Source organism: Acipenser ruthenus, chromosome 41 (genome assembly GCF_902713425.1).
Source record: "Acipenser ruthenus chromosome 41, fAciRut3.2 maternal haplotype, whole genome shotgun sequence".
In the NCBI taxonomy this organism is placed as follows: Eukaryota; Metazoa; Chordata; class Actinopteri; order Acipenseriformes; family Acipenseridae; genus Acipenser; species Acipenser ruthenus.
In genome coordinates this window covers 4,315,190-4,343,088 of record NC_081229.1, presented here as the reverse complement: position 1 = coordinate 4,343,088, position 27,899 = coordinate 4,315,190, and the positions used below count along the sequence as shown (strand labels likewise).

At 40.8% G+C, this 27,899-nt stretch overlaps 2 protein-coding genes across 5 annotated transcripts; one reads left to right on the top strand and one right to left on the bottom strand.

Annotated features, from left to right (window-relative positions):
* Positions 1-110: 110 nt before the first annotated feature.
* LOC117433964 (general transcription factor IIH subunit 4) lies at positions 111-13,843 on the bottom strand. 3 transcript variants are annotated; one of them, XM_059010887.1, is made up of 15 exons: positions 13,677-13,843; positions 13,290-13,315; positions 11,629-11,746; positions 11,244-11,348; positions 10,802-10,933; positions 10,254-10,350; positions 7,628-7,716; positions 6,618-6,726; positions 5,127-5,195; positions 2,999-3,082; positions 2,479-2,611; positions 1,894-2,024; positions 958-1,005; positions 799-877; positions 111-446 (listed from the first exon to the last, which is right to left on the bottom strand). In XM_059010887.1, exons 3-15 carry the CDS (start codon positions 11,742-11,744, stop codon positions 280-282), a joined length of 1,359 nt encoding a protein of 452 aa, XP_058866870.1. In that variant the 5' UTR covers positions 11,745-11,746; positions 13,290-13,315; positions 13,677-13,843; the 3' UTR covers positions 111-279. The 3 variants fall into 3 exon arrangements, with proteins under 3 accessions (XP_058866870.1, XP_033912322.3, XP_058866871.1); XM_034056431.3 differs by lacking the exon at positions 13,290-13,315 and having other exon boundaries at positions 13,677-13,799; XM_059010888.1 differs by lacking the exons at positions 13,290-13,315; positions 13,677-13,843 and adding an exon at positions 13,172-13,284.
* On the top strand, positions 13,013-27,694 carry LOC117968251 (SH3 domain-binding protein 5-like). Of its 2 annotated transcripts, none has more exons than XM_059010889.1 (7): positions 13,013-13,055; positions 14,243-14,495; positions 16,698-16,760; positions 17,512-17,640; positions 18,676-18,837; positions 20,987-21,160; positions 21,583-27,694. In XM_059010889.1, exons 1-7 carry the CDS (start codon positions 13,039-13,041, stop codon positions 22,078-22,080), a joined length of 1,296 nt encoding a protein of 431 aa, XP_058866872.1. In that variant the 5' UTR covers positions 13,013-13,038; the 3' UTR covers positions 22,081-27,694. The 2 variants fall into 2 exon arrangements, with proteins under 2 accessions (XP_058866872.1, XP_058866873.1); XM_059010890.1 differs by lacking the exon at positions 13,013-13,055 and adding an exon at positions 14,041-14,149.
* The last annotated feature ends 205 nt before the right edge of the window (positions 27,695-27,899 follow it).

Genomic DNA, 27,899 nt, shown 5'->3' with positions numbered 1-27,899 from the left:
TGCTTCGCTTTCAATTAGACAGATTAACTTAAAAAGACAGTAGTCATATACCATTAGAGACACCTGTCAACTGGACAGATTAATGTATACCCTGAAGAATGCATGCCAAGTTTTATCAAAGGTTCCCAAGATATAGCCAACACAGATATCCAAAAATACTTACACAACCGCATAAGTTTTGAATGTTAACTTTTTTTATTATAATTTTTTTTATATATCAATATTTAAAAATGAAAACAAGGTTTGACAAAAATATATTACACAAGATTCCAGTGCGAGCTAATGTTTCTGCCTTTTCCAGAACTTCTTGACATCCGAGTGGCCGGCTTGGGTGACCACCATGACTCTGTTTTGGGGGTTCTCCCAGATCAGTACCCCCAAATCCTTGGCGTGATTCCGCAGGACCTCAGAATCAACCTGTGATAAAAACTGATTGTACAGAACGCCTGAAAAAAGAGAAATGCAGTGTTATAAACAGTAAAACTATCACTGTTTTGCAACAGTTTTCTGTTTGTGCACTGTATTTTAAAACTGCTTAGATTTTTAACCAACTATTAATGTTCTAAAACATAATTTACATGTTAATGGTTTGCAACTGCACCATCTGAAGCCGCACGTTTCACAATCACGTGACGTGCCATTAGTGGACTCCCAGTACCTGAGATGGACTGCCCCTAGTTTGTACCAGTCGAGGCTCAAATTGGAATGCTGGTAACATTTAAAATCTTGCTGGATTTTCCTTCAACACTGCGGCTATTGAAAGACACACCAATGTGTTTCCATAGCTCTGCGTCTTACCTTCACTGAACTGCAGTCTGTCTCTCTCCAGCTCCCACAGTGCAATCTGATCTGTGATGGTAGGAGGCAGGACTGGAGTCTGGGAACAGCAAGCACTGGTTAGAATACATGGTGTATTCTTGTATTCATATGACAGGAGTACAAAGGACTAGAGCCTACCTGCTTCAGCATGACTGGGTGAGCTCTCGTTCGGAGAAAGTGAATGATCTGAAAAAGAGAGAAGACATTCACTTAAAACAAGCGTGTCAGTAGCATCCATCCTCCCCGTCGCCACAGCTGCATATTCAAAATCAGAGCCATCACGATGACGAAAAAATTGATGACCGTGACCTACATCAACAGGAAGTACAGAATTGTATAGAATAAGAGTTCGCAATGACATGTTTAAATCTCAGTTTGATAACTGTTTCTGTGCAAAAAAAGTAACATACAGATGGATGAACTGACTGACTCCTCTACATATCCGTGATGTAAATGCTGATGCCAGGTTTCGTGGCAATTACAGAAGGGGTTCTTCAGATATATGGAACAATGTAAATTGTGACACAGTGCCATCACTGTACCCAGAGAGGGATAAAAACAGCAACTTGTCATCTCTGTGTTTGAAATACCTGCATATTGCAAATTGAAGGCAAAGGATCAAAAGATCTTCAGGGGGACCAAAGATATTTTTCCAAAGCTAATAAGAGGTAAGAAAATGCATTCTCGGATTTGCAGTCTGACACACATTTAAACAAATGAATCAAATACAAAAGTAGTAAGTGCCTTATTTCAGAAATCAGACTCAAAAAACAGTTGAATGACTTGTGTAAAATAGCTGTTCTCGTATTGCACTGAAAAAAACAGGCAGAGAATTCAATAATTCAACAATAACCCCGGGAGGATCTTGAATTAAGATGATTTTCACGTTTACCACACACTTGCCTGTCCACTGATAGTTAGTTTTTGCAACAACAAAGCAATAAATCTCCACTTGAATCTGATCACTAAAACAGGACGACTTCAAACTAGAACCCATGCCATCCGTTGGGATAGTCAAGGTCCATTCCCAGCTTTCCTATGGGAAAAAAAAAAGACGCACAGTAATCTCAGTACCTGCTCGGCTGTGATCCCGTTTGCGATAGCTTGCTGCACGCTTTCTCTTGTCACCTGGGCTACAATCAGGTTGGGAAATCTGTAGAGCAACTCTGAGAAGAGAGCCACCAAGGCGATCTGCAGCTCCGATTCTGAAACAAAACACCAAGACGACATCATCACAACCTGTCGGGCTTGGAGTGCAGGGAGAGTCACGCGATCAGGGTATGAATCCCGTCCACGCAGAGTTGCTGATCTTGGCTAGGGATCAACAAGGGGCCCTGCACTGGCTTTCCCACTAGGTTAGGGAAGATGATTGTCTGGGGTTACCTCAAACAGCGCCCCCTTCTAGTCATGTACAGCCATGGCCCTGGCCTCCAGGGTTCAGTTGCTTGGGAACATCTATTGATTATGGCAGGTAACAGGGGCAATTGGCTTGACAGTTGCCCTGCACACAACGCGGCCGTGCCTTTACCAGCTGAGCCACTCCGAGACCTACTTATTAATAAACTGGAAGGAAAGTCAATCATTGGAAAATGTAGGAGAAAAATAATAACAAAGTTTCGACTATAAATCTTGTTAACCCATGGTCCACTTCTCTCTGACCTGTGTAGGCGTAGATCCTGTAGTTGGTTTCCACGACAACAAAGCCCTGGTTATGGGCGTCCACAGAGGTGCCTGAAACGCCAGCAGCGAGATTGATAGCTAGGCGTGTGGGGTAATACCTGCGGGATTTCCTCTGAAACAGACACAGTAAATAATATTTGAGTTTACTTTTTCAACCTCTACCAAATGAACACTTCTAGAAAGTATAGAAGTATCTTGTTTATAAAAATGACTGCAGGATTCTGTACTACTATAGAGACCATTATATTTAGGTCCAAGGTCTATATGCCTACAGAAAGGGAACAACAACAGGATTTCTCCCCAGTGACTTGCATTATATTTTGGCTAGGATATTTCAATGTGATGATGATAAGAGGTACATTTAATAGGGAAGGCGAGGTCCAATAAATACCATTTTTAATATAAAAGTGTGAGATTCTGGATTTACCCTAAATAACCGTGAGCATTTTCGCTCAACAGAAAAGCTTGTAGCTGTGGAAGTAGAGTTCCTTTACCGTACCTTGCGTTGAAATACAAGTCCAAACTCACGCAGGTGCTGCAGAAAAGTTAGCAAGGAGTCGCTCATCCCTTCAACAGAGTAATCCTGAAAAACAAAACCAAGAAAACTGCTGTACAAGAACGAGTCTTACAGTCACTCAGAATCTCTGTCCTGATCTCAAAACTGTACCAGAACACACACTTCAGCTTCATTAACAAAATATGAACTTTTGAGTATTGGTCTGTTCTCTAATCTCAGAGGGTGCATTAGTTGAAATGATCTTCTCTCTAGGCTGCATTTAAGGGTCTCAATGATGTTGCAGATGATATTACCACAAGCTACCACGAGGGGGAGACACAGACCCATCCTTTTAGAGAAATGTAGTCTTCTAGAAATTTGGAAGAATAGACATTTACGAATGAGAGGAAGCTATTCAGCCTATCTATGCTTGTCCGGTTCCTAGTTCCTTTGCCAAGTGGGGTGATTCAGCATCAACAACATGGCTGAGTAACCCATCTATACCCTCCCCCTCTCAGTGTATCCTCTCATCTGTCCTAAGTCACTTAATTTCCAACTGTGTCCATTGCTTCTGGTTTCTGTGCTGCGCTTTAAGTATTAATTAGGGTTCCGTTTGTCAACTCCTTTTAATATTTTACTAACTTCAATCAGGCAGCTGGAAATGTATAAAAAGTACAGGAAGGCTACATGTTTAATTTTTTCAAAAGAAAATACATGGTATGTTGTAACATGTGTTTCTTTCAAAACTGCACATTTGCTGTAGCTAATGAAAGTGCAAAATGGTGAAGTTATTTTGTTTGCTACAATTACTTTAAAATCAGAATCCCTAAGTATTGACATACACTTGCACGTGCGCTCTCTCTCTCTCTCGCCGCAAAGTGACATTGCAATCAGCTTTGATTTCACTGGAAAGTCAATAAAGCTATTTCGAGTGAGGAAATGAAACTTGAAGCCGAAGCACATTGATTTCAAGGACTGTCTCGCTGTGCAGTTAAGGATAATTGTATGTTGGCCCATTTAGAGTTTGGGAAGAAAGAATGATACATAATTAAGGGCTGTCAGGGAGACCTACACTGACAGCTTGACATACAGACAGACAGACAGACAGACAGACAGACAGACGTCGCTTTACGCCCTGATTTCGATTACGACGCATTCTGAAGAAGGTCCTTGACAACTTTCAGTGCAATTAGATATTATAGATACAGCCAGACCTTTGTTATCACCACGTTGAGATGTCCTTCCAGATTATACCAGCTGTCATCTCTTTGGTTATTGTCACACATTTAACAGGTCATACAACCCAGTTCATGTCACTTAATAAAAGCATATTAGAAATGGAAAGCCTATCAAATCCAGCCTCTCTACAGTCTGTATCATGCGGCTAAATTTTGGGGTCCCGACCAAATACCTATTGGAATTCATGGTGCGATTAGGCATAAGTCTTGTCTGTCTAAAACTAACATAAACCTGACTGCACAGCTCAGACCCAGTCATATTAAGAGTCTGACTGTAAATTGAATTTTGAATACATTTCAGCACATTTTTTGAGTGGTGTAGCCCTAAAAGTAATGGAACGCCACTAAAATACAGATTTTCTTCAACAAGAAATATTATATGAATTCACATTTTATTTGTATTCTGAACCTCTAGTAACACATGTGATAGGTAATGCATTTCGCTCATTTCTACAAGTATTTGCACACAGTCTTTCTCCATCTTTTCAGAACGCTGTACTTTATGTGTCTGTGTGTCATCGGCAGAACAATGATGTCTGAGCCACGTTTTGCATCGCTGAGAGGATGCCACGTGGAAAGTGGAGTTATCTTCGTGGTTCACGGTCACTACAGTAGCCGCTTCAATATATGACATTCTGGGAAGAGCTGTGTTTGTTCCGCAGTCGTAGATGATGCACGGTTGCTGTCGTCTTTGTCAGCATTCAGCCTTCTTAAAGAAGTAGTTCACAATAGAGGAAGTTCCTAATGCTCTTTTCATAGCATCAAGAGGACTACTGACTGACTCAGACAGCTGTGCGGGAGAGGAGTCACGTGACTAAGCTTGCCTATTATGTAAGTTCCGGCTCGACTACACCACTAGCCCCACCCCCAGCCACCTCACTTCCTGTGCTTACCCTGCCCAGAGTGGAGAAGCTGAGCTGGAACAGGAAGGAGAGGATTTCAACCAGGTCCATCCCTCGAGACTGCAGAACGACAAGGAACAGGAGCATCAACAAACCTGCCACTTCCAAATACAGCAGAAATATGGAATTCAAGTCTTTATTAAAGGGCACATAAGGACCGTTTTATTTTATTGTGTCAGAACTACATTTCCCATCATCCTCCTGCTTACATATGTAACTGAGATGGATTTACCAGTGAGCAGGAGGATGATGGGAAAAGTAGTTCTGAGAGGTCCATGCAGGTACATGGGAAGCCATCTTGAGGGGATTGCAATTTAAAAGTTTAAAAAAGTGGTAAAAATGAAAAAAAATATTAAAACAATACACACCTTATGTAAACAGTTGTAGCAATACATGGGAACATGCAACACAATAAAATAAAAAGGTTCTTACCCTTTAACTGGTTCTGAATTAAATTGACCGAGGAATCTCACTATTTTTTTCATAATATGCAAATATTTGAAATACAGCGCTATAGACAGACTTCTACATCCTGGTTCCTTTGCTGTAGATCACACGGTCTGATTGGGTACCAGGCATATTATTATTATTATTATTATTATTATTAATTTCTTAGCAGGCGCCCTTATCCAGAGTGACTTACAGCTTTTACAAAGTATCACATTTCAAAATATCACATTACACATAAGAGCAGTTATAAAATACAATCAAATTAGTAGTAAGTAAAAGCTAATTAAAATGAGAGAAAATAAAAAGAACAGTACATAATTACGTTTGAGAGCGATCACGACTAACAGCAGTTCAACTTAATATTTCAAATAAGAGCAATTGCAAAAAAACGTAAATAGAGTTACCTTTAAGAGTAAAATCAAGTACAAGACACAGAAAACAGAATTATGATCGAGAGCAGTAGCCGAATACAGCAAAGTGTGGCAGTAGCCGGAATGTGTCCCTGTTGCGGAATTTAAAAGTAAAAGGAAAACATGGAAGCGATGTCATGACAAAGTGTGATTACAGCATCACTGCTTGAACTTACTATAACTAACAAGCAGTAACACACATCCCTAAAGCCACAGCTGAAAATGAAAAATCACAGCTAGCAGTGTGATGAAAACGCTCATGTCCACGACGTACATCAATAGTGAGCACAGAACAAACCACAATTTAATAAGATGTTTGCCAGATACACGCAGAAATGTGTAACATACAGCTGGACAGATGCATGGACAGATAGAAACCTCCATGTTGTACCAGTATATAATACTCTCAAGTTTCATGACAATATGGAAAAATGTGTGACATGGGTACATACGACTGGCTCCGGTGTATCCCCTTTGCAAGGGATTTCATCACAGGTAGGGGATAATTAACTAATGTCTTTGTCAGCACTGATTATCTGCTGTTACTGGATTGTGGAGTGTACCATGTCTCAGAGAGGTGGGTGTATGTGGGGGGTGTGCAGTAGAGTTGGTTTAGCCCTACCTCGGCTGTCTTGAGATACTGCAGTGTGAAGTACCAGAGCTGGGAGGCTGTGTCCAGTAAGAGGAACTGGAAACCAGCAGAGGTAATGCAGGGGGCATCCCCGGCCTCACTGGGAGAGAAACAGAGAGAGACTTAGCCCAATACAAACTTTCATTGCAATTGGATTATAGCAAAGCCACAAACAAATGTAGTTTTACCAATAAGAGGTTTTGAAAACTAAATAACTCGCTGAAATAAAAGCACTTTGAGAGTCACTTGTCTCTGCTAATAAAACGCTGTATTACAGCAGCTTATATTAGGCAGCATTATAATACAATCGAACTAAACTTGCCCGATTAGTATTTAGAAATACTAACAAAGTTTTGACCAGAAGCCGTTTTCAATGTCGTTTTTGAAGAGGTTGAAAAATACTTCCAGTCGAAAAGTTTGTCACTGAAATCAAGTTTCTTTTTCTATTCCTAAACTCAGCATTACTGAGTGTTTAATAGTTCTGATGACACTAAAAAAAAAATTTAAAGCTTTTTACTATTTGTTCCTGAAGTGTCTGGCGAGCTGTACTTTGTTTTAGCTGCGAGACTCCACATGCATACAAAGCATTTTTTGTCCAATATAACATAACCAGGGCAGTAAAGGGTTAACCATTGGAAGACATTAGGAATATACTGATGACGCAAAATGAATGAACTGCATTGGAATGAACTGCAGAGATCTGAAAGGAAGCACCAACTGTTACTGCTTTTAAAACTAGACTAAAAACACATTTTCACAGTCTAGCCTATACTATACATCTTACATGCATTATATAAATGATAAAGATTGATTGATTGAGATGTAAAACACCCCAAGATGACCTTGTGCAGATTCTGATACTCTCAATAGCTAGTGTTAAAGAATGTCCTAACCAAGTTTCATCACAACGGGATGAGAGGTTCTGTGGACATATGTAAAGACTGGTAAGCACGGGTGCCTCCTCTATACGCTGTACCGCTGTGGATCCGAATCTCCCTTACCTTCTCATAAGCCCAGCCTGGATCAGCAGCTGGGCCAGGTCCTGACTGACTGCTGCACTGGGGGAGCCAACCATGAAGTGCAGAATCACCTGCACACCAAAGAGATGCAATCGGCACGAAGCAAACACAACAGAAAGCTTTCAAATGCAACTGAAAACATGCTGCTGTTAGGATATATACTGGAGGCTGCAGACAGGACGATCAATCGATCAATGTTTCACTCAGGCTCGCTACATTTGTAGCTCGTATGGAAAATATTACAGTTGGAAATAGCCCACGTCTAGTTTATTGTCATTGGTATTCATTTGCTGAACCAGAAACTACAGATTAAACCATCTTGCACTGGTACTTCATACAGACTCCATCTGAAATCGCACACTGTGCAATGACTTCACAATCACTTGACGCATGACAAAATCGACTACTAAATCACTTTTGTTGTCAATACTGAAAAAAGGTTCAAAAATCAATTTAAGTTGTTCAAGTTTCGAGCTAAAACAGGCTTTTCGCCTTTCTAGATGAAGAGATTTCTGCTGTATTTGTACCTGTGAAATGCCTTTGGGAAAGGAAGGAAGAGGAAAGGGGAATAGCTAGCACATCAAAGTCAGTTTGTCAGCACGGAAAATCAAAGCCTCTCTACAGCTGTATTCTAAAAACCAGTCTTTGAAATTTTGAGACTTAATGGTGGAGACAGCAGCTGGGTGGTAGGGCTTTGTAATTTGAAGACAGCGCTTACGCTTGGTAATTAGTAGTCCGTTTCTAATTAATTCTTGCAGCTAGCTGAATGTGTGGCCATACAGAACTCACAGCTTTAGATTAAGCACAGAATTGCATTTTCAAGCTATAATTATTCCGACACAGGCTGTGAATATGCTTGTTTAAACAGGTCTGTCAGTCATATAAACATTCCCCGACTCCACAGCTGGGACTACAGCAATTGGAGCTGTGAGGATCATGATAAAGAAAGAGACATCACTTGGGTTATATCTACAGTTTGAAATCAAACATTTACATACCCCAGTGGAAATTTTGAATTTCTAGAAATTTCTCAAACAAAGAAATTTAGGGAAAAATCTTTTGTAGCTTTTGGTTTTGTGGATGAAGAAAAGGTTACAAGAAATAGATGTCTACAATTTATTTCAGCTATTGTTTTGCAAAACTCAAAAAATTCTAATTCAAAAGTATTCATACCCTGACAAGGAAAATAAAATGTATAGCTAGTTGAGGCACCTTTAGCAACAATAACCTCTTTTAAATGATTAGGATATTTGTCAATGGGCTTTTGGCATGATTCTTTTGCTAAAAATGATTTTTGTGTTGTGGTTTATCTCACCAATGTACAGCTATGGCAGTAAGTTTTAAATCAACCTCTAGAATTCACTACATAAAAATCCAATGAAACCTGCTGATAATGTTACGCCAACATATTGAATTACATACCACTTTGTAGTTATCCATGTACTTAATGAAAACATGACAGAAATGAAAAAATATGGAATTTCAAAATCTAACATTAAATACTGTGCTACTAACATGCCTTCCGGTAGACTCTTGCAATATTATTATATTACACAATGTTAAATAAAAGATCAAAATGTTTTAAATTTTTTTTTAATGTCTCAATCCTAAAATTCTAGGTGGTACTAAACTTTAGACCAGAGCTGTAGAGTCCTGAACGTAGCATTTGCACAGAACAGGTCAAGTAATAATAGAATGTATGTGCAGATCACATGTTTAATTAAAGAGTTAGCAGTCATTGTAATTCCCCTTAACTATGTGATGGTGTTTGCAATCATTCCGAGTGGTTCTGGGTTCCAATATTGAGCTTGTCAGGAGAATCCTAAGTGCTGGGACTGGACAGCCTTTCCGTTCACATCATGTGACCTGTCAACCTTGCCCATCCCACCTGCTCTACGTTTACACAGACAGAGGTAGTCGCCAGCAGTTGATCAATATGCAAGTCTAAATTCAGTTACAAACATGGAAGCGCTGTTGTTTGTGGTTCAATTAAAATTATTTGATGACTTTGATCCAACTGCAGATTTTCCAAATTCGATTTTTTTTAAGTTTCTGATTGCCCGTCAACACAGAAATGACGCAATTGTGTTTTTCTGACCAGCTGCACTTTGTTATTCCTACCAGCAGGTGGCAGACGGGGACAAAAAAACAAAAAAAACACAACAACAACAGCAGCAGGGGGCACTGTGGACTTTCATGAAGGGGGGCACTGTGGGCTTTACTAAGACCACGCTTTCCTAAGGGAATAGGGAACAACTCGGGAGTCCCCTTGCTGCTCCCCTGGTAAGGGCACGGTGAGTCACAGAGTCAGGGGAGCGCAGGATCCTGACTCTGCGAAGTCGACGGTCTTCGCTGGGGATTCTACAGGGAGCACCAGCTCTGGCGCTTCCATGTGATGCAGTTAATTAGGTAGTTAGTTCAGAATGTAGTTAATTAATCATGTGATTTGGGCTTCAATCGTTCCCCCTGTGGGCAATTATTCTTGATTTGCTCATTGTGCCAGTAACACAGAGAGTTGTGTGTACCGAGCAGCAGATGGTTTGGCAGTGAGGTAGGTGCAGTTGCCCCTGTGATCTATCTCTGATACCAGTGCACACCTGTGTCTCACCTCCCATCTCTCAATCGCGTATTTATCCAGGGAGTCGATATCTCTGGCATGCTTGTCTGGCCCGAACTGGCTGGTATCATCGGCCCAAGCTTTCCCTCTGAAAGAGAGAGGCTGATCACAATGGCAGTTGTTTACAGTAAAAACCTGTACTAAAACTACGGTTCCCATCACCCCCCACTGATGCTGCTAAGGCATGCTGGGATTTGTAGTTTTCTAATGTAATTTTGTGAGGCAAATATTCATTATTATAATATACATTTGTATTACTTTTAAATGAAATTTATACATTTAGTTTATACTTCAAATTAATGATTAAATGAAATACAAAATATTTTAATCTATTTTCCTATCTATGTATATATTTTCTCATTTATTCACATTTTCACAAGTGGACTATATAAATAAAGATGGATTGATTGATTTTAAGAAGAAACCATCTGAACAAATATGACTTGCTATATTTTCTCTGCTGTATGGTTAATGCCCCTCCCCTGCAGATCCAAACCCGGTGCTCCTGTGTGAAGCTGTGAATGCTGTGCTTGCCTTACCCTCCTAGCAGGGCTATCCTCAGGTTGTCTTTGAAGATGGGGTTCAGTATCAAACCCTGCAGGCCTCCGGGCAGCTGCTGTGTGTGCCACAGCCTGAGTCCACTCAACACACCAGTGCTCTCCTCGTGATCCCTGTCAATACACAAACACACGCTGAGAGTCAAGGGAGCCGCAACAGGGATGACTGTAAATACTCCTACACTTCCATTAGCTACTTAAGTCACAAACTCGCAGTTATAGCAAAACACATATTTTCTGATGTCTGGTACCACTTTAGGTTAAAGAAAGTTCTCAATTACTGTGCCCTGTTTTCAGGTAATTCGTTACACTTCCAGGGTTGTTTTAATGCTGTGAGGCCACAGTTTCACAGCCAGTGGAAAAGGGGGAAAAATAAACCAGTCCAGTCCCCTCGGTTGCCAGGGAGACGACCTTTCACACTTACTTTTGGTTCTCCTTCTTTACCCAATAGGCCACTGCTGCTTGAGGGAGGGGCTGTTCCAGAAACAGCATCCGCATCACATAGTTCTTAGCCAATTGGGGAAGCTCCCTGCAGAACATTGAAAAAGTGTTGTCAAGGTGTTTATATACATACAGGCTGCACTGCGGTTGATCCCTGCAGCCAGCATCGCCGCCATTGTGTGCTCATGTGCCAGGGAGGGCACAAATAAGCTGATCCCTGAAGCCAGCATTAAACTTCAGCCATCAACGCCAGTCCAGTGGGGAAATGAATGAGTCTGATTTCAAGCCTCTTTCAAACTCAGTCCCAGTGGCAGATGGAAACGTTGCTTACTAAACCCGTTGTGCAATGGGTGTTGTGTCTGTATTACCTGAAGACAGCGAGGCAGGTGGCTGGATGATTGTAGAGCCGGTCCAGCACGGCTGGGCTCAACTCCTTCAGAAACTCGTGCAAGTTCTTACACCGGAGCTGCTCTCGTAGTTTCATGGCTGCAAAGAGACACGCAACAGTGAAGAAGCGGTTTAGCTAATTAAAGGCGAGGTTGCAAGCTAGACCGGACGTCCCCTGTGCACTCAGTATCAGAGCGTGGGTTTTTGTTGGAGTTTACGAGTGACTGTTTTCTTTTTCAAGAATGAGTAGCAGTAAATGAGGGTGGTGTCATACACATGTCAGGGTTAAAACTCACACTAGCCCTACAACCAGTCTTGGGTTTCCAAACTACCATCAATTATATTATTTCAATGATTCTGTAGCCAGGTGTTTGAGCAGCCCCTGTTAAACATATCGTTCCTTCCCTTATAGCTGCATTATGGGGGCAGCAGTGTGGAGTAGTGGTTAGGGCTCTGGACTCTTGACTGGAGGGTTGTTGGTTCAATCCCAGGTGGGGGACACTGCTGCTGTACCCCTGAGCAAGGTACTTTACCTAGATTGCTCCAGTAAAAACCTAACTGTATAAATGGGTAATTGTATGTAAAATAATATGTAAAAAAAAAATAAAAAAAATAATGTAATTGTATGTAAAAATAATGTGATATCTTGTAACAATTGTAAGTCACCCTGGGTAAGGGCATCAGCTAAAAAATAAATAATAATAATACTGGAGTGTTATGAAACTGGTAAGAAATAAATAATAATAATTATTATTTATTTCTTAGCAGACGCCCTTATCCAGGGCAACTTACAATTGTTACGAGATATCACATTATTTTTACATACAATTACATTATTTTTTACATACAGTTTATACAGTTGGGTTTTTACTGGAGCAATCTAGGTAAAGTACCTTGCTCAAGGGTATAGCAGCAGTGTCCCCCACCTGGGATTGAACCCATGAGTCCAGAGCCCTAACCACTGCTCCACACTGCTGCATGAACAACTCCTAACAGTCAACCTGCACTCTCACAGGTGAGACTTTTTCAAGTGTCAGAGCAGATTTAGCAGGAGGGGCTGGCTGTTCAAACTCCTGGCACCTGCTGATTTCAATAACGCACCGAAACAAGGGGAGTTCTGAAACCTAGGACTGGGTGCAGGACTCGTGGAGGTTTCTAACCCTGCAGGGTCTAATATAATGGCAGTAGGGGTACCACTCTACATCAGGGGTCTCCAGCCCTGGTCCTGGACAGCTACAGGGTCTTCTGAGTTTCATTTCAACCGAGCCCTCAGTGAACCAATTATTAGCTAAATTAGTCAAGATTAACACGTGTTCAAGATCTGTAGCCATTGATGACGTAAAGACACCTATAAAACATGGGGCCCTCCAGAACCAGTGTTGGAGACCCATATGAAACGACTATTCGGGTAAGCTCTTCAGTGGGTCATTGGTGTTGATCGTCTAATTTACAATTCAAAGTCTCACAAGTCGCCCTGGATAAGGGCGTCTGCTAATAAATAAATAAATAATAACAATAACAAACCCAAGCGGCTGTTTCTTAGGTTGTTTTACTTGCGGTGGTAAATTAGCCCAAATCATCACCAAGTTCTAAATATTCGGGTGACAGACCGAACTCCCACGAAGCTGTTTGCCAACTGTACCTCAGTATCCGGACAGCCGCTTCCCCCTAAATGATAAAGGCATTGCTGAGGTTAACTATAACCCAGGGAGCGAAAACCTGAATGTAAGACATGCAAATTGCTCAGGGAATTGTATGTCAGTTTAATAATATACATAGAGGTAATTACCCCCAACAATGTTTAACAGTGCGTCTGAAAACTAACTATGCACAACAACAACGCATTCAAACAAGACTTAGTATACTGTACGCGAACGAGGTAAACTATTATGTGTGTAGTGCAATGCAATGATGTACAGTTTTGAAAATATCAAATTATTAATTAACCATCGCAAAACATTGGAGCAAATATGATAACGGTTTCATAACACTCCATAAAGAAAACAAAGCCAATATTAAATGCACTTACCTTGTTATGCTGTGTCTAAACCGATTTCCAATCTTTTAAAGAATTGTATTAAACTATTGAGTTTTGTATCCAATTCCTACTGGTAGTTAAACACTAGCTCTGCCATGTTTTGTTCAAGCATTTTGCACAGGCAGTGTATTCTGGGAGAGTAGTATGAGCAACCATACCGTGCCGTAACAAGATGGCATCTCTCACGGTCGCTTTTTCCCATTCTCATAATAGAGGCGAGATGTATAGTGCCGTACAGTTGTTTAAATCCATACGGCATCCGTGGGAGGACAGTTTTGTAACCAGAAAAGCGTTTTTATTTACTTTTCGATTTTGAGGCCAGCTCCGCCTCCGGGTTGTCTGAGGGAATGTCTGGCTTTAGGAGGAGTCCAAACTATCGGAATAAAATAAAAAAATACACCCGCTTTAGATACAGGCCTGGACTTTGAAAATAAACACATTAATATTTATTTAATTGCACTTCAGTAAGCATATATGTAGTTTTGCTTTGGTTTTTGTTTTTCTTAAAAAAAAAAAAATAACCCGGGCGGGTTCTGGTTTCGCTTATTTTTCCCTAGGCCCGAGATGGAGCCGGGGAGCTTGCGTGAGAGCCCGGCCGGGTCAGGGGGGCCCGACGGCCAGGAATGGAGGGAAGAGAATCATAGCGACAGTTCAGAGCCGCTAGAAATCGAGAAAGAAGGGAAGCGAGAGGGAGAAGGGGACGGTGAAAATACAGAAGCCGGGGAAAGAGATGCAGATGGACCGGAGGGGGAACAGAGAGCAGACGAAGAGGAAATTGACGAGCAAGAAGAACTGGATCCTAGAATACAGGTATGCCGGTAAACATCATTACGCGAGACGAGCAACCGGCACAATTAATTTTACTACAAATCGTGTTGCAAAAACAAATGCAGTGGCTCCTTTTTAAGACCATACCGAAACTAACATAACGGCTTTGTACCACTGTATTTCTGTGTATATCTTTCCTGCTTAGCGTAACGCCCCTTGTGCTGCTAGATATAACACATATCGGTATATACCGAGCTTGGGTTAGATGCAGGTTATACAAAAAAACATGCAAGTGGTGTTGTTTATTCTATATGGATCAAGTGTAACGTGTAGGGGCTAGCAGGTTTGTGAAGGATGAATGCCCCTACAACTGAACGCACAGCCAGTCGCTTTGGAATGCAAACTAGCTAACTGCCAAAAATGGTTTAATTGAATGCACTTGTGTGCGCTGTAAAAGGCTTACCTGTGGAAGACTAAAGTAAGCGAACACCATGACATTGTTGGACACTGCATTCTTTCTTTACTTGAACAATCAGAAAGTATTGAAGCCGTGGCTGGCACTCCTTAAGGGAGGCATCGACCTGATGATCATGTTGCTAGTGCTAATAAAAAGTTTTTTTTGCTAATTTTGGAAATGGGTTTAAAAGTTGTGGCTAGCACTGCTTTAAGGGAGGGGAAGCGTCGATCTTGTTGCTAATAATAAAAGGTAAGAAAAGGGATGTGAAACCTTGGTTAGATGCTGGGACAGAGACTATAATTGCTGAGAAGTAAGAACATGGGATTTGAACGCTTAACGTGGCGTTTTTAAAGGTGTTTCTGCTCTCATTTCATTCAAAACTCCATACAAACCACCATCAGTTTTCCCTCAGCTTGTTCGTAGTTTGGTTGGTATTTAAATTCTCAAAGCCTTGCTTGGTTAAAGCTTTGTAACAGTGTTTGATTTAAAGACTGCTCTGTTGCTTATAAGAGAAATAGCATGGTGTATAAGGAGAAGCAGTGTCTCTGTTCTGGGACCATTGAGTCTGTTGCCAAGTCCCTCAATGTTAGAGGCTGAGAGCATCAAAGTATACCAAAAACTATTCATAAACTGTTGGAACTCACCAGATTTCCTTTGAGCTAGTCATGTCCTAATAGAACTCAATACCTGTGCCTTCATTAGATATGCATGTTCGTTTGTATTTTGTACATTTTAAAATGTCATCTAACCATTTTATTATTGTTAATCAGATGGTTAAATTGATTAAAATTGTAAAAACTTGATTGCTGGCGGAGAATGAAAATGTAGTGTTTAGGGTGAACCCTGAGGCTTCCTGCTTAACGAGAGGTGTTCTGTTTGGTGTATACAAATGCTGTTTTTTTTTTAGGTCTGTGTTGCCTGCCAAATTTGTGCACACTGTAAACTATACTGTATTTAAATATTGCTTTTGCATTGTAACCCTGTGCTGCCCTGTAACACCCTTAAGTTGCCTTGGATAAAGGGGTCTAGTGAAAAGATGACCCTTCTGTCTTGAGACTTTTACAGATCTAGCAGTACACAGTTGTGTACTAGGTGGCGCTGTCTCTTCTTTCTGTAATAATGCTTTGGCTCATCTAGCCTTGCTTACATATTTGATGGCAGGCAACTGGAACTGAAGTTCAGCTCCTGACCTGGGGTGAAAGCGTCCCAAGGTGCTTGTAGCTGTCAAAGGACAGACCAGACCTCTATTATAATCACAATTACAGAGCTATTATGTTCAGTTACATTTACAGTTATGCTGCAATAATTACAATTGCACTACAAAGTAATATAATTAACTCCACACATGAACATGCTTACTCTGTTCATTCTACTGAGCAGGAATCGCAGGTACAAATACACAAACACACTATAGAATTTTTTTTTTTTTTTCAAACAAACGGGGTCACTAAAAGTGGTTGAAAATACAAGGAGAATGTTTGCTCAGCATAAAAAACACAACATGGAACCATGAAAGATTAAGCTTGGAAAGGTGTGGAATCGAACTGTAATTGAGCAATCATTTGGGAATTACAAACACAATTACGCAAGGTTCAATTACAATTACTTTGTAATTGCAATTCATTACACAATTACACAATTACAATTGTAATTGACCTCAGGTCTGCTGAGCACTTCCATGCACTATCTAGGTCTCCAAAGTGCAGTTTTGAAGGAAACGTGACTTGCAGTAGCAGGTGAGGTGCTGTTCAGAAACCTAAAAACCTCTGTCTCCCTCTGTTTCGTAGCTGGAGCTGGAGCACTTGAATCAGGCCAGTGAAGAAATCAACAATCTTGAACTGCAACTCGATGTGAGTATGAGACATCAGGTCCAATTCAATGGCATGTTATTTGGAAGACTGTTTTTTTTTTTTTTTTCAATAAAATACACTTCGCATGATTTTTTTTTATATTAATAAAACTCCCATTGCATAGCAGTTTGATCCAGTGCCGGTTTTACTGTGAGTTGAATGAGACACACTTGAGCTTGTCACTGCTAATCAAGCCAGGAATACAACCGGGAATGCAACAGGAGTCTTATTTCCATCTCTGAAACTGCTTTAGACTATGGATGCACAAATCCATTGCACGAGGTCCAGGCTCCTACAGGTTTTATAGGTATCAAAAAATATTTGTTTTATGTTTGCCAGAAGAAAGATACATCTTCTAAATATCGCAGTGTATCCAGATCATGCTCCCTTCTGCAACAATGCTGGTGTTCTGCTGGAAATGAGCGGCAAAATGCGGGAACAGAAAATCAGCATTGTTGCAAGAAGGGTGAGTGATCTGGATACACTGCGATCCTTAGAATAGAAGTTCTCTCTCTCTCTCTCTCTCTCTCTCTCTCTCTCTGCTGGCGAACGCTCTCGAGTGAGTGTTGAGAAATGTATTCTCCAGTTGGTTTGTGACCCCTGATGTGTGTTTGGTCACAAATTGGTGCTTATGAAACTATTTAAGACATTAACACAAGTAAACTTTCTTGGGAGATTTTAAATGAAAAAAAAAAATGTGTTGCTCCCAAGTCCTGTATTTTTCAGTGCTTTTTAAAATCTTTTTTCACAGGAAGCTCGTTCTGCTTATAGGAAGATCCTGACAGACTCGGCACGCAAACTCAATGCTCAAGGATCCCAGCTAGGGGCTTGTATAGAGAAGGCAAGACCTTACTATGAGGCCAGGAGACTCGCTAAAGAGGTCAGTCTATAACTCTGGAATACAACACTCACATCCCAATACAACACATACACACATTATATAGAGAAAGGAAACCCTTACACTTTGGCTCACAATACAACACTGTTGCTTCAAATATAGTTGTTTTTATTTTTAGGTATATATGTAGATATGTAGGGCAGCTGGCTCTTTTAGCTAAAATTATATATATATATATATATATATATATATATATATATATATATACATACACTAAGCATCAAAAGAAACGTATCACTTAACTCTGTTTTAGAGCAGGCGCAGTTACTTTTTATTGTGCTGATTAACAATTGACATCACGAAGATGCTGCAAAATGATCTGTCGATCTTGGGCAGGTGTTGTGACTCTTTGTCTCCCAGTTCGTGGCCTGTCACACTGTGTGTCTGGTTATACCGTCTCGCCAGGTTTGAAAAAGCTGGCTGTGAGCACCCAAGACAGTGAGCCACAGTACACTGCCCTAGTCCAGCCTCCAACATGCCGATTGCACGAAGGCGCTCTATTTGCAATCCTTCTGAGTGGTGCTGGGTTTTGTTGCTGAATTGTTGAGTTATCATAATTTTTTTCTGTAAGTCTCCCTTGACCTGGTTTGAACTTGCCTGGAGAATCTTAGTGTCCTGGACTAACAGCCTTCCGCGCACTATTTAAATCATGAAATTATATGACCTTTCAACTCATTTTATATAAACAGAGACAGAGAGAGTAGGTGGGGCTGACATAGTTGCACATGATTATATTAGAATGAGGAAGGCTGTTCATTTCTGGCACTTATGATTCTACCGGCAAGCTCAAAGCCATGTAAAAGCAGATGTAGAACTAAAACTAGATTGTTGTAAAAAGATAAATACATATTCAAAATGGCGCCTCCAATCCAACAGCCTTGGAAATGGACCCAAACGTCCTCCAGATTGTATACCAAAGACCCACGTTTCATAAAAGGTACCGGAGAACATTATGGTGACCATTGTTCCTTGGGAATTTGACGCCTTGCTTGTTTCCCTGTGTTTTGCCTGCGCCAGGCCCAGCAGGAGACGCAGAAAGCAGCTCTGAGCTACGAGCGAGCCGTCAGCATGCACAACGCCGCGCGGGAGATGGTGTACGTGGCAGAGCAAGGGTTAATGGCGGACAGCAATCGACTGGACCCCACCTGGCAAGAGATGCTGAACCACGCCACCTCCAAGGTAACGGCCTGCCCTGTGCATTGACTGGGGCAGGGAGGGAGAGGGGGCAGGCTGGCATTACAGACTATATATCAGCTTAGTGGTTCCCTGTGTTTCCTATCTCGCTGTGATACAATAATATGTGCCATCTAGGAATGATCGAAATGTGTTTAATATAATAACTAACCTTCTTAATTTGGGATATGAAAACTTCATTGAGGATTTGCGTATTAAATATGAAAATATACTTTGTATAAGCAGTGAGCACGTGTCATAGAAACTATTTATTGTTATATACAGCATATGGGAAATGGTATGTTTTCTGAATAAATCACCCATTCTACATGTTTAATAGGGGTGTAATGATTCATTGTAGAATCGTGATAATTTCTTTAAATTATATTTTGTATCGTAATAGATGCATGTGCCGTTTGTATTCTGGACCAAAAAGCACAACCTAGCTCACTGTAGTTCACCAAATGGCGCTAAAGATCAGCTGTATTCTAAAGATCCATAAACTCTGCAGAATTTCTTAAGTGGCACCAAATTATCCGTGATGCACCATTCCGTTCTCTGATCTCTCTCCTGCATGCTAAGCTGAATGCTCTGCCGGTGTCTCACCTCCTCTCCCTGGCAGGTGCTCTTTGTTTTACAGCATCGCTCAGAGATCCTGAAAAACAAGCAGCTTCACTGTCGCGCACTCAAACCTTGCTATTTACACACAAGCACGTTAAGTATTTGATAAGTGTCTAATTAAACAACGCCCTGCTGTGTCTGAAGAACGAGAAATACCAGCTGTCCTCCTTATTGATGGGCATGGTGCTCTTTTTCCTTAAAGTAATTTCAGCTAACAAAATAATGTCCTACATCGTACCCATTTGGCATTTCCCTTAGCTACATAGGTCTCAAATGTGCAGTTTTTAAAGTAATTGTAGCTAGCAAAACAGTTCCACACATTGCACATCCATTCTTTATATACAGTCGTAGACAAGACTACTGGCACCCTATGCTTATTATACCGTACTTCAAGGAAACAGATTAAGGACAAGCATTCGGTAAACTTTAATCACTTTTTAATAAAACAAAAAAGCAAAATACGCAATTTCTAGTAATTTAACAAACAATCTTTATCAAAAAAACTAACTTATTTCATCTAAAGTATTCGTTCATGACAAAAGTGTTGGCACATCTACTTTTGTATTTCATATGTCCTCCTTTTTAACCAGGATGTTGCATCTTGTTGGTGAAATCTGGGCCCATTCTGTCATGCATATTTCCTTCAGCTCAGACAGATTGGTTACGCAGTGCTTGGCTGCAGGTGTTTTTCAAATCAGGGCAAAGCAGTTGCATTGGATTGAGATCTGGTGATTACAAAGACCTTTCCAGAATTTGTATCTTTTTGTTTTCTTCAAGAATTCCAGAGTTGACTTATGCTTTGGGTCGTTGTCGTGTTGGAAGGTACACTGCCAATCATCCTACGAGCAGATGGTATCATTGTACTGTATAGAATGCTTTGATACAAGGCTGCATTCATTCAGTCTTCAATCACATCAGTGTCTCCAGTCCCTGAACTGCTAACCCCCCCCCCCCATATCACGATCGAACCACCTCCATGTTTAACTGGAGGTACAAGGTTGTCTTCATCAGAAATGACTTTCTGGAAACTGAAATATTTAGTAGGGGGGGGGGAAACTCCCACTAACACAGTCCTGGGTTTCAAAACTACCTTTTTATTAAAGTAAATTATTTAAACCATTAGGATCCAGGAGTTTGATGTTAACATAAATTGTTCATCCCTGACAGCTAGTTGAGCAGGTCCTGTTAGTAAACCTACAGACTCATGACCTATTCATCTTGTGATGAGCATTGCGATCAGGTAAGAGCAGGGGCCTGATTGTTCAAACTCCTGGCACCTGGCCATTTCAATAATACAGTATCTGTAAGGGCTTGATACCAGGAGGTTCCCGGTTCAAGTCACTTCACCTCCTCGTGTTCCGTCCTTCGGATGAGACGTAAAACCGAGGTCCTATTGTAAGTGATTCTGCAGCAGTTGTGATGCATAGTTCACCCCCCTAGTCTCCAGTCGTTTGGGCGCAGTGCAAGTTTGAATCCCTGATGAGTGGTGTTTGGAGTGACTCTGTTTCTGGGGTGCTGGGTGTTGCTTTGGCAGGTGAATGAAGCTGAGGAGGAGAGGCTGCGCAGTGAAAGGGAGCACCAGAGAGTGACTCAGCTGTGCCAGCAAGCGGAGGCCAGGGTTCAGAACCTGCAGAAATCACTCAAGAGGGTCATCGTGAAGTCCAAACCCTACTTTGAACTCAAAGCACAGTTCAACCACATCCTGGAGGTAAGAGCGACTGTCCCAATATAGTTTAATTCAGCCAGTTATCCTACGGTTATATTGTTAATATTGTAATGCTTGGAAACTGGGTTTTTCTATAGTAGCCTACTGTATGGCTTTAAAAGTGAAAAAAATAAAGAATAAAAAAAAAAGCAAACAAATGAACCGATTTATTCATCTTGAGCTCTCAACAGAAATCAGGTGCTGACACTCAGATAAGGGTCATTGGTGGTGACTGGGCTAATTTACCATTCCAAGTGAAACAAGTGAAGAAACGGCTGCTTGGATTTCGATGGATTGGTGTTCTCCAGAGTGACAAGCAGCAGCGGCAGAGGATGTCTCTGCTACGCGTGTGGGTGATCCAAAGCTTATGCACCCTCTCTGTATGTTTCCATATACAAGTTATCTCCTGTACTCTTTTTAAACAGGAACACAAGTCTAAAGTGTTGGAGCTGGAGCGCAAAGTATCCCAGGTGAAACTGCGCTACTCTTTGGCTCTGAGGAACCTGGAACAAATCAGCGAACAAATCCACGCCCGCCGTCGTCGAGGCAACAGAAAGAAACGGGACTTGCCCCAACCAATATCCTGGGAGGGGCGGGGCTCGCCGGTGGGGGCTGAGTCAGAAGCGGCTTGTCTTGCAATCCCGGGAGCCGGGGTGGGAGGGGCTGACTATGATGTCACAAGCCCCTCCCACCCCCTAGATTCAGCTGATAATATCTCGGTTCTCAGTCTGCAGACCATCGCTTCGGATCTGCAGAAATTTGATTCTGTGGAGCACCTCGGGGAGATTCAGTGCGATGCTACCAGTCTGCACAGCGATGACCTAGGCAGGGGTCAGAGGGAGGTCGATCGGGATAACAGAGGGCAGGGAGGCAGGTGTCATTCTCCCACCTTCTTAAAACACCATCGGAGCATCAGCTTGTGAGATATGAAGACAGAGTTCTCTCTCTGGCTGTGTCTGAAAGAGCTGTGAAGTATCAGATGTAATTTTCTTGTTCAGGTTCATTTTGTATCATTTTCCGGTAAAGTTACTTCTGGTGACTTTATTTATTTATTTATTTTTTTTAAACTTAGAAGTTTTAAAGCACCACTGTGGTCTCAATAAAGCTCTCAGAATCATGTCTGACCTCCAAGTATATCTGGTATACCAGAGTGTAACCATTAATCTGTCCCCCTGAAACTCTGCCCCTGGTGGATGTAATAAATACAACATGTGTGGGATTCTAGTTTTAGTATGTGGCTTTTCTTTTTATGACATTTTTGCTGCTGGGGGAAGAGATTGAATGGTTACACACTGATGTACTTGGGGGTTCGATTTCAGAGAGCTCTATTGAGGCCACAGGGTCCCTTTTAAAGAGTCATCAGGATTTGATGATTACAACAAAATATGATACAGAGCAAATCTAAACAGGAATATAACTACATTAGTTAAGATTTGAAATCCTTCCGAAGGACCAGTGATCTCATTGCTAGTGCTAATAACAGGTAAGGAGTTTAAAAATAAGACATTTCAATCTTGTACATGAACTGACAGTTCAATTCATGTGTATGTGGCAACCCTGACGCTTACATATAAAGAAGACAGAAAACTGCATCTCCGTTTCAAGCCCGACAGACAGGGATGATGGACCCGCTGCTGGCTTTTGATTGGGAGAGGATAGCGTGTGCTCATTCGGTAGGTGCTTCCTTCCTTGTATATCCAAGACTGCACAGATTCGTGTTTCAAAAGAAAATGGATCTGACTTGATACCATCTAGACTGTATGCTATTCTGCATTGGAGAACAAACTTGGCTACAGTCCCACCCCAGTACAATACAATACAATCAATCACCCTTGAAGGAATTGGAGGCTACTGTAAACCACTGAGGATCCCTTCAGAATACTTAAAAAATCACCTTGCAGACTCAATTCACTGTCCCGTGGAACTGTGCAGTCTAAACCCCATTGACAGTGCTATGGCGGGTGTTTGGTCCTATTGAATGGAAATTCTTTGTGTGTGGGATGGGGGGGACTTAATGGAATTGAGATTTTTATTTAATTTATTTAATTTTTTTTATCATTAAACTTGAAAACATTGTTCATTTTCTGTGTCTGAGACAGGAATGGAAATATGTACGTTTTGTGACGAGATAGTTCTGCTAAAGCTGCTCAGCATTTATCACTGCTCCACATCTTGGGGTTGAAGAAGCAACAAGGGCATACATGAGGAAACTTGGTCACTTTATTAGGACATGTCTACTTGATTTGGTATCGCCCTGGTGTGGGGCATAATCTCCTGGTATACTCTGGGTGCCTAGATCACAAATGTGCTGGGATTGTGCAGGAACGGTTTGAGAAACCTGACGGACTGCAGGCATCTTTCACTACATTCCCTCACTCTTAATCCATTGAGCATGTTTAGGATGAACTCTACTCGTCATCACAGTCCTTTGTCTGCCTTACTAGTTGCTTGAAATATTAACAAATGGATTTAAATCCCTCAAGTCACCTTCCAGCACCTTGTGGAGTCTATGCCACATCAAGGCTGTGATCAGGGCAAGCTACGACCAGGTCCTAATAAAGTGGCCAAGCAGTGTATGTCACACATACGTCTAGAGAACCACATGTCAATCTCTTTATTAATGATGTCCTTTAAAGGGGGTGCCAGTGATAATGTTACTAATGCTAGTAACAGAATATTTTAAGAGGGGGCAATTATTTTAAAGAAGGCTTGGTTAACACTCCTTTAAAGGGGGCAGTGATAAAGTTGCTTCTACTAAAAAGCGGTAAGATGATTTTAAAGGTTTGGTTAGGACTCTTTTAAAGAGGGGCAGGGATACTTTTGCTAGTGCTTAATAAAGAGAAGAAACTGAATTTTAAAAGCCCTGGTTCTCTTTAAAAGGTAATGCTTTTAAGACACTATCCAAGCTGTAAAAATGGACATTGGGTTGTATCGCCATGTGATTCACCTACTTCCTTCCTGTCATCAGGTATAGGAAAAGAAATTGATTTATAGTGTGGTAATTGTGGCTTAAATGGGCTGAACTCAGGTCAGCGAAAATAAAGGAAACTTTAGTAAAATGGTAAGACTTGAAAATGCAAAACTTTGCTCCATTTCAGGAAAATAAGTTCTGAAAACTGTATTTATTTATGGACAAACTGGAAACTGCTCTTTCAGTAAAAGATGACGAAGAAAGGGTTCACTACAGTAAACCAAGTGTGTATATACTGACCTGCCAAAGAATTTAAGTTAAATGTCCTGGACTGCAGTGTATGCACATGTGTGGTGGCATGACGTGATCCACTAGGCCTACATACATTATGTGCAACTATTCGGCAACAATCATGGAAAAGCAGAAAGATCTCAGTGACTTGACAGGGGCGAGATTGTGATTGCGTTGCCCAGCATAAAGACAGTCTCCTGGGTGTTTCAGGAATGACGTTTACAGAACAAATGCAACCATATTACGACCTATTAAGGCCATACATTTTAGATGCAATTGCGCTATTATCTTTTGCCACCAGAGGGTAGGCTATAGGAGATGCTCACAACTGCGCCTATCTGTTGCTGACCAGTAGGGGGTGCTGTAATCAATGTTCAATACAGCACCTTCTCTAAAACGCAGATATAATTACTGTGTGTGAATATTGTATTTAAAATAAGTGGATATCCAAAACTTTAAAGCAAACACTATGTCTGTCTGCTGCTATGAAGACGAGTAACGCACTTTGTTTGAAGCAGCTTACCCTTTCTATACAGGGAGGCCAGTAAATAGTCAGGCGGTTCATTTATTCACTTTTCTGTTAATTACAGTTAAAGCGTGTATTCCTAGTAAAAGAAATGGTCACCTGAAATAGATTCCGTCTTGCATGAATTCCAGTATTTTAATGTTTGTTTCGGGCGAAAGTATTTTTAAACTTGAGAGTGCTTCAAGTTTAATTTCCGCGTCCGCTTTGGAGCTCCTGGGGGTAGAGAGGTGGCTGGTCTGAGGATCAGAGGAGACACAATGACCTTCAGTTCTCCTGTTGAGCTGAAAAAAATACTGCCGTGAAACAAAAATGAATATATTGGAATGCATGTGCCAGGCAGAGTTGATTTTCAGCTATTTGTTTTTTTTAATTGGTTTTACTGGGAGGGGGTGGGACATTCAGTTGTGTAAAAAGCAAAGAACCAAACTTAATTTGAACACTTGATCAGTATTGAAGGCAATAAATAGAATGCTTGCGCATGATTTTGAATCTACAGCAGTATTGTGACTGAAGTTGACATGGCATACCTGAGAGTTGAAGGCACTACTTCAACTGATTTGTGTCAGACTATTTAAGCAAGTCTGTGTTGTATTTGTAAAACATTCCCATTCTGTTAGTATCACTTCTGAGCGTAAATGGTGACAGTAAGCTGAGCTAGCTATCACGAGTTCACCAATAACCTGGCAACACATTGTAATAATTTAAAACTTAAAGCTGTAGAGCTGCACAGACCGATTGTTCTGAACAAGCTCTCCGCAGATGAGTGTCAGTCGGGCTGATTTACCATTCCAAGTGAAGAAACAGCTGCTTGGATTTGTGTGGACTGATACTCTCCAGAGTCTAAAGCAGCAATCATTACAAACCCAGGCAGCTGTTTCTTCACTTGTTTCACTTTGAATGGTAAATTAGCCCGATCAGCTCCAATGACTCTCGTCTGATTTCTGTGGAGAGCTCAGTCAGAATGATTGGATCATGCAGCACTACAAAGCTGTAAACATTCACAGATTGTGCAGGACATGGAAGCCTTTCAATCTTATGCTTTCCCAAAAGTGATATTAAGTGATAAACATGATTGATATTCCCAGAATAACCAAAGTGATATCAGTGGTTTGTCCCCATTGACTCCCATAGTATTCTGGCCTGGGCATTTTAATGGTGTGATATTGAGTGGGTTTGACTGCCATAGAGGGAACTTTGCTATTTTTACACGACTGAACTAAACTATAATGAGAGTGTATAAAACTTGGGGGGAGTTTAAATTTTTTAATTATGTATGCAACTGTAACAGGTAACTAGGCTATTCATCAATTCTTCCTGGGAAAAACTGAAATATATTGAAGAGAAGCTATTTTCAAATATCATGTTCATTATTTTTTATTTATATATTTATTTTTTTACATTTCCCTTACTGGTTTATGGTGTTTGGAATCAGTTTCGGTGGTTCTGAGTTCTGGTGCTCCAATATAGATTTTTAATGTTCTCTTAATCTGTCTTTGAGCTTGTCTGGAGAATACTAAATGCAGGGAGTAGCCTTCCTCATTCCATTCAATGCAGTTTTCCAGTTCTGCTAGCCCTGCCTACTCTACTTCTATAGATAAGTAGGTGGGGGTGGCAGAGTTGCAATGAGGAAGGGTGGTCAGTGCCTGGCACTTAGGATTCTCCAGACAAGCTCAAAGCCAGATAAAGGCAGCGTTGTACTCCATACTGAAGCAGTAGAACCACTGAGAATGGTTAAAAAAAAAGCATCAAATAGTAAAGGAAGTGTAAAAAAGCAAATAAAGTATCATTTGAAAGGTATTTTTAAACTTGCACTTATCCGATTTAATGACTGATAAAGAAACCCATTGATTTCGCAGCATACAAAAATAAAGGAACCCTTTATAACTGCCGCACCCTGACACTGCTGGTGAGCTCCATGCTTTTAAACAAGTCAGCAATTAGATGAAACATTTAAAAATACTTAACAAGCAACTTTATCATAAGCAGGCCAAAATCTGCTCCTCCTTTAATTGTGCAGAACTGCATGCTGTTCAGTTTAAAGAAACCTTACAGTTGTACCCATAATTGCCCTCCATAAAAATAACTTGTACCCTTCCAAAAGATTCAAGTATTTCCCTTTATCTTGTTTTAATGTCGGATAAATGGAAGAAAAATGTGTAAAATGGTCTCACTGCAGCAGTAAAATTGTCAGGGCCCAGGGTGAAAGGGAAATTAGCTTCCAATTGTCTTAAATCACTTCATTCATTACCATTGATTGGTACTTGGTTATATAGATGAGGGCAAATCCGAGAAAGGCAGCTTTTATTGCTGCGAAATTAATATATATTTTTAAATGGCTTCTTTCGGTTTTATTTAATACTTGCCTACAGTGTTAAAGGGAATTGGTCTGATTTTCAGAGTACCAGGACTCCCCTTTGCTTTGTACACTAGATTGATGCCTGCTTTCACAGACCCCCATTATCACTAATCTTGGACGAACTAATATTATTTTAGGTAAAGTAATCCAAGACTAATGCTAATCGGGGTCTGTAAAACCAGTCGATTAGAGTTCATCTTTATTTTAAATCCAGACCTTATTTATTGGCACCCGGCCTTACAGTTCTCTCTCTCTTTTAACTGAAGGTAAATCTTAATTAAATCTTTCCCCAATTTACAAATCATGCTCTTGTCGAGGTTATAAAAAGGATAAATTATGCACTTCCATTGTTTTTTGTGTTGATACAATGCTTTAACCTGAAGTGTGATGTATGGAACTCAAGGGAAAACCAATAAAAGTGATTATAAATATTATAAATAAGAATCTTGAAAAGAGTGCGTCTGTGACCTTTTTATTCTCAATTTACATAATCTCTCATGAGACCGATGGATGCATCCAGAAACTGGGCATTTGTATTCTGTTTTACACTGCTGCCTAAAAAAAACGCTTTCTTGCTCTGTAAAGGAAAATCTCCATCTGCACCATCTCATGTCATTCCAGTATCAAACTGGGGCTGCAGTCAGTTCCATCTGTAACC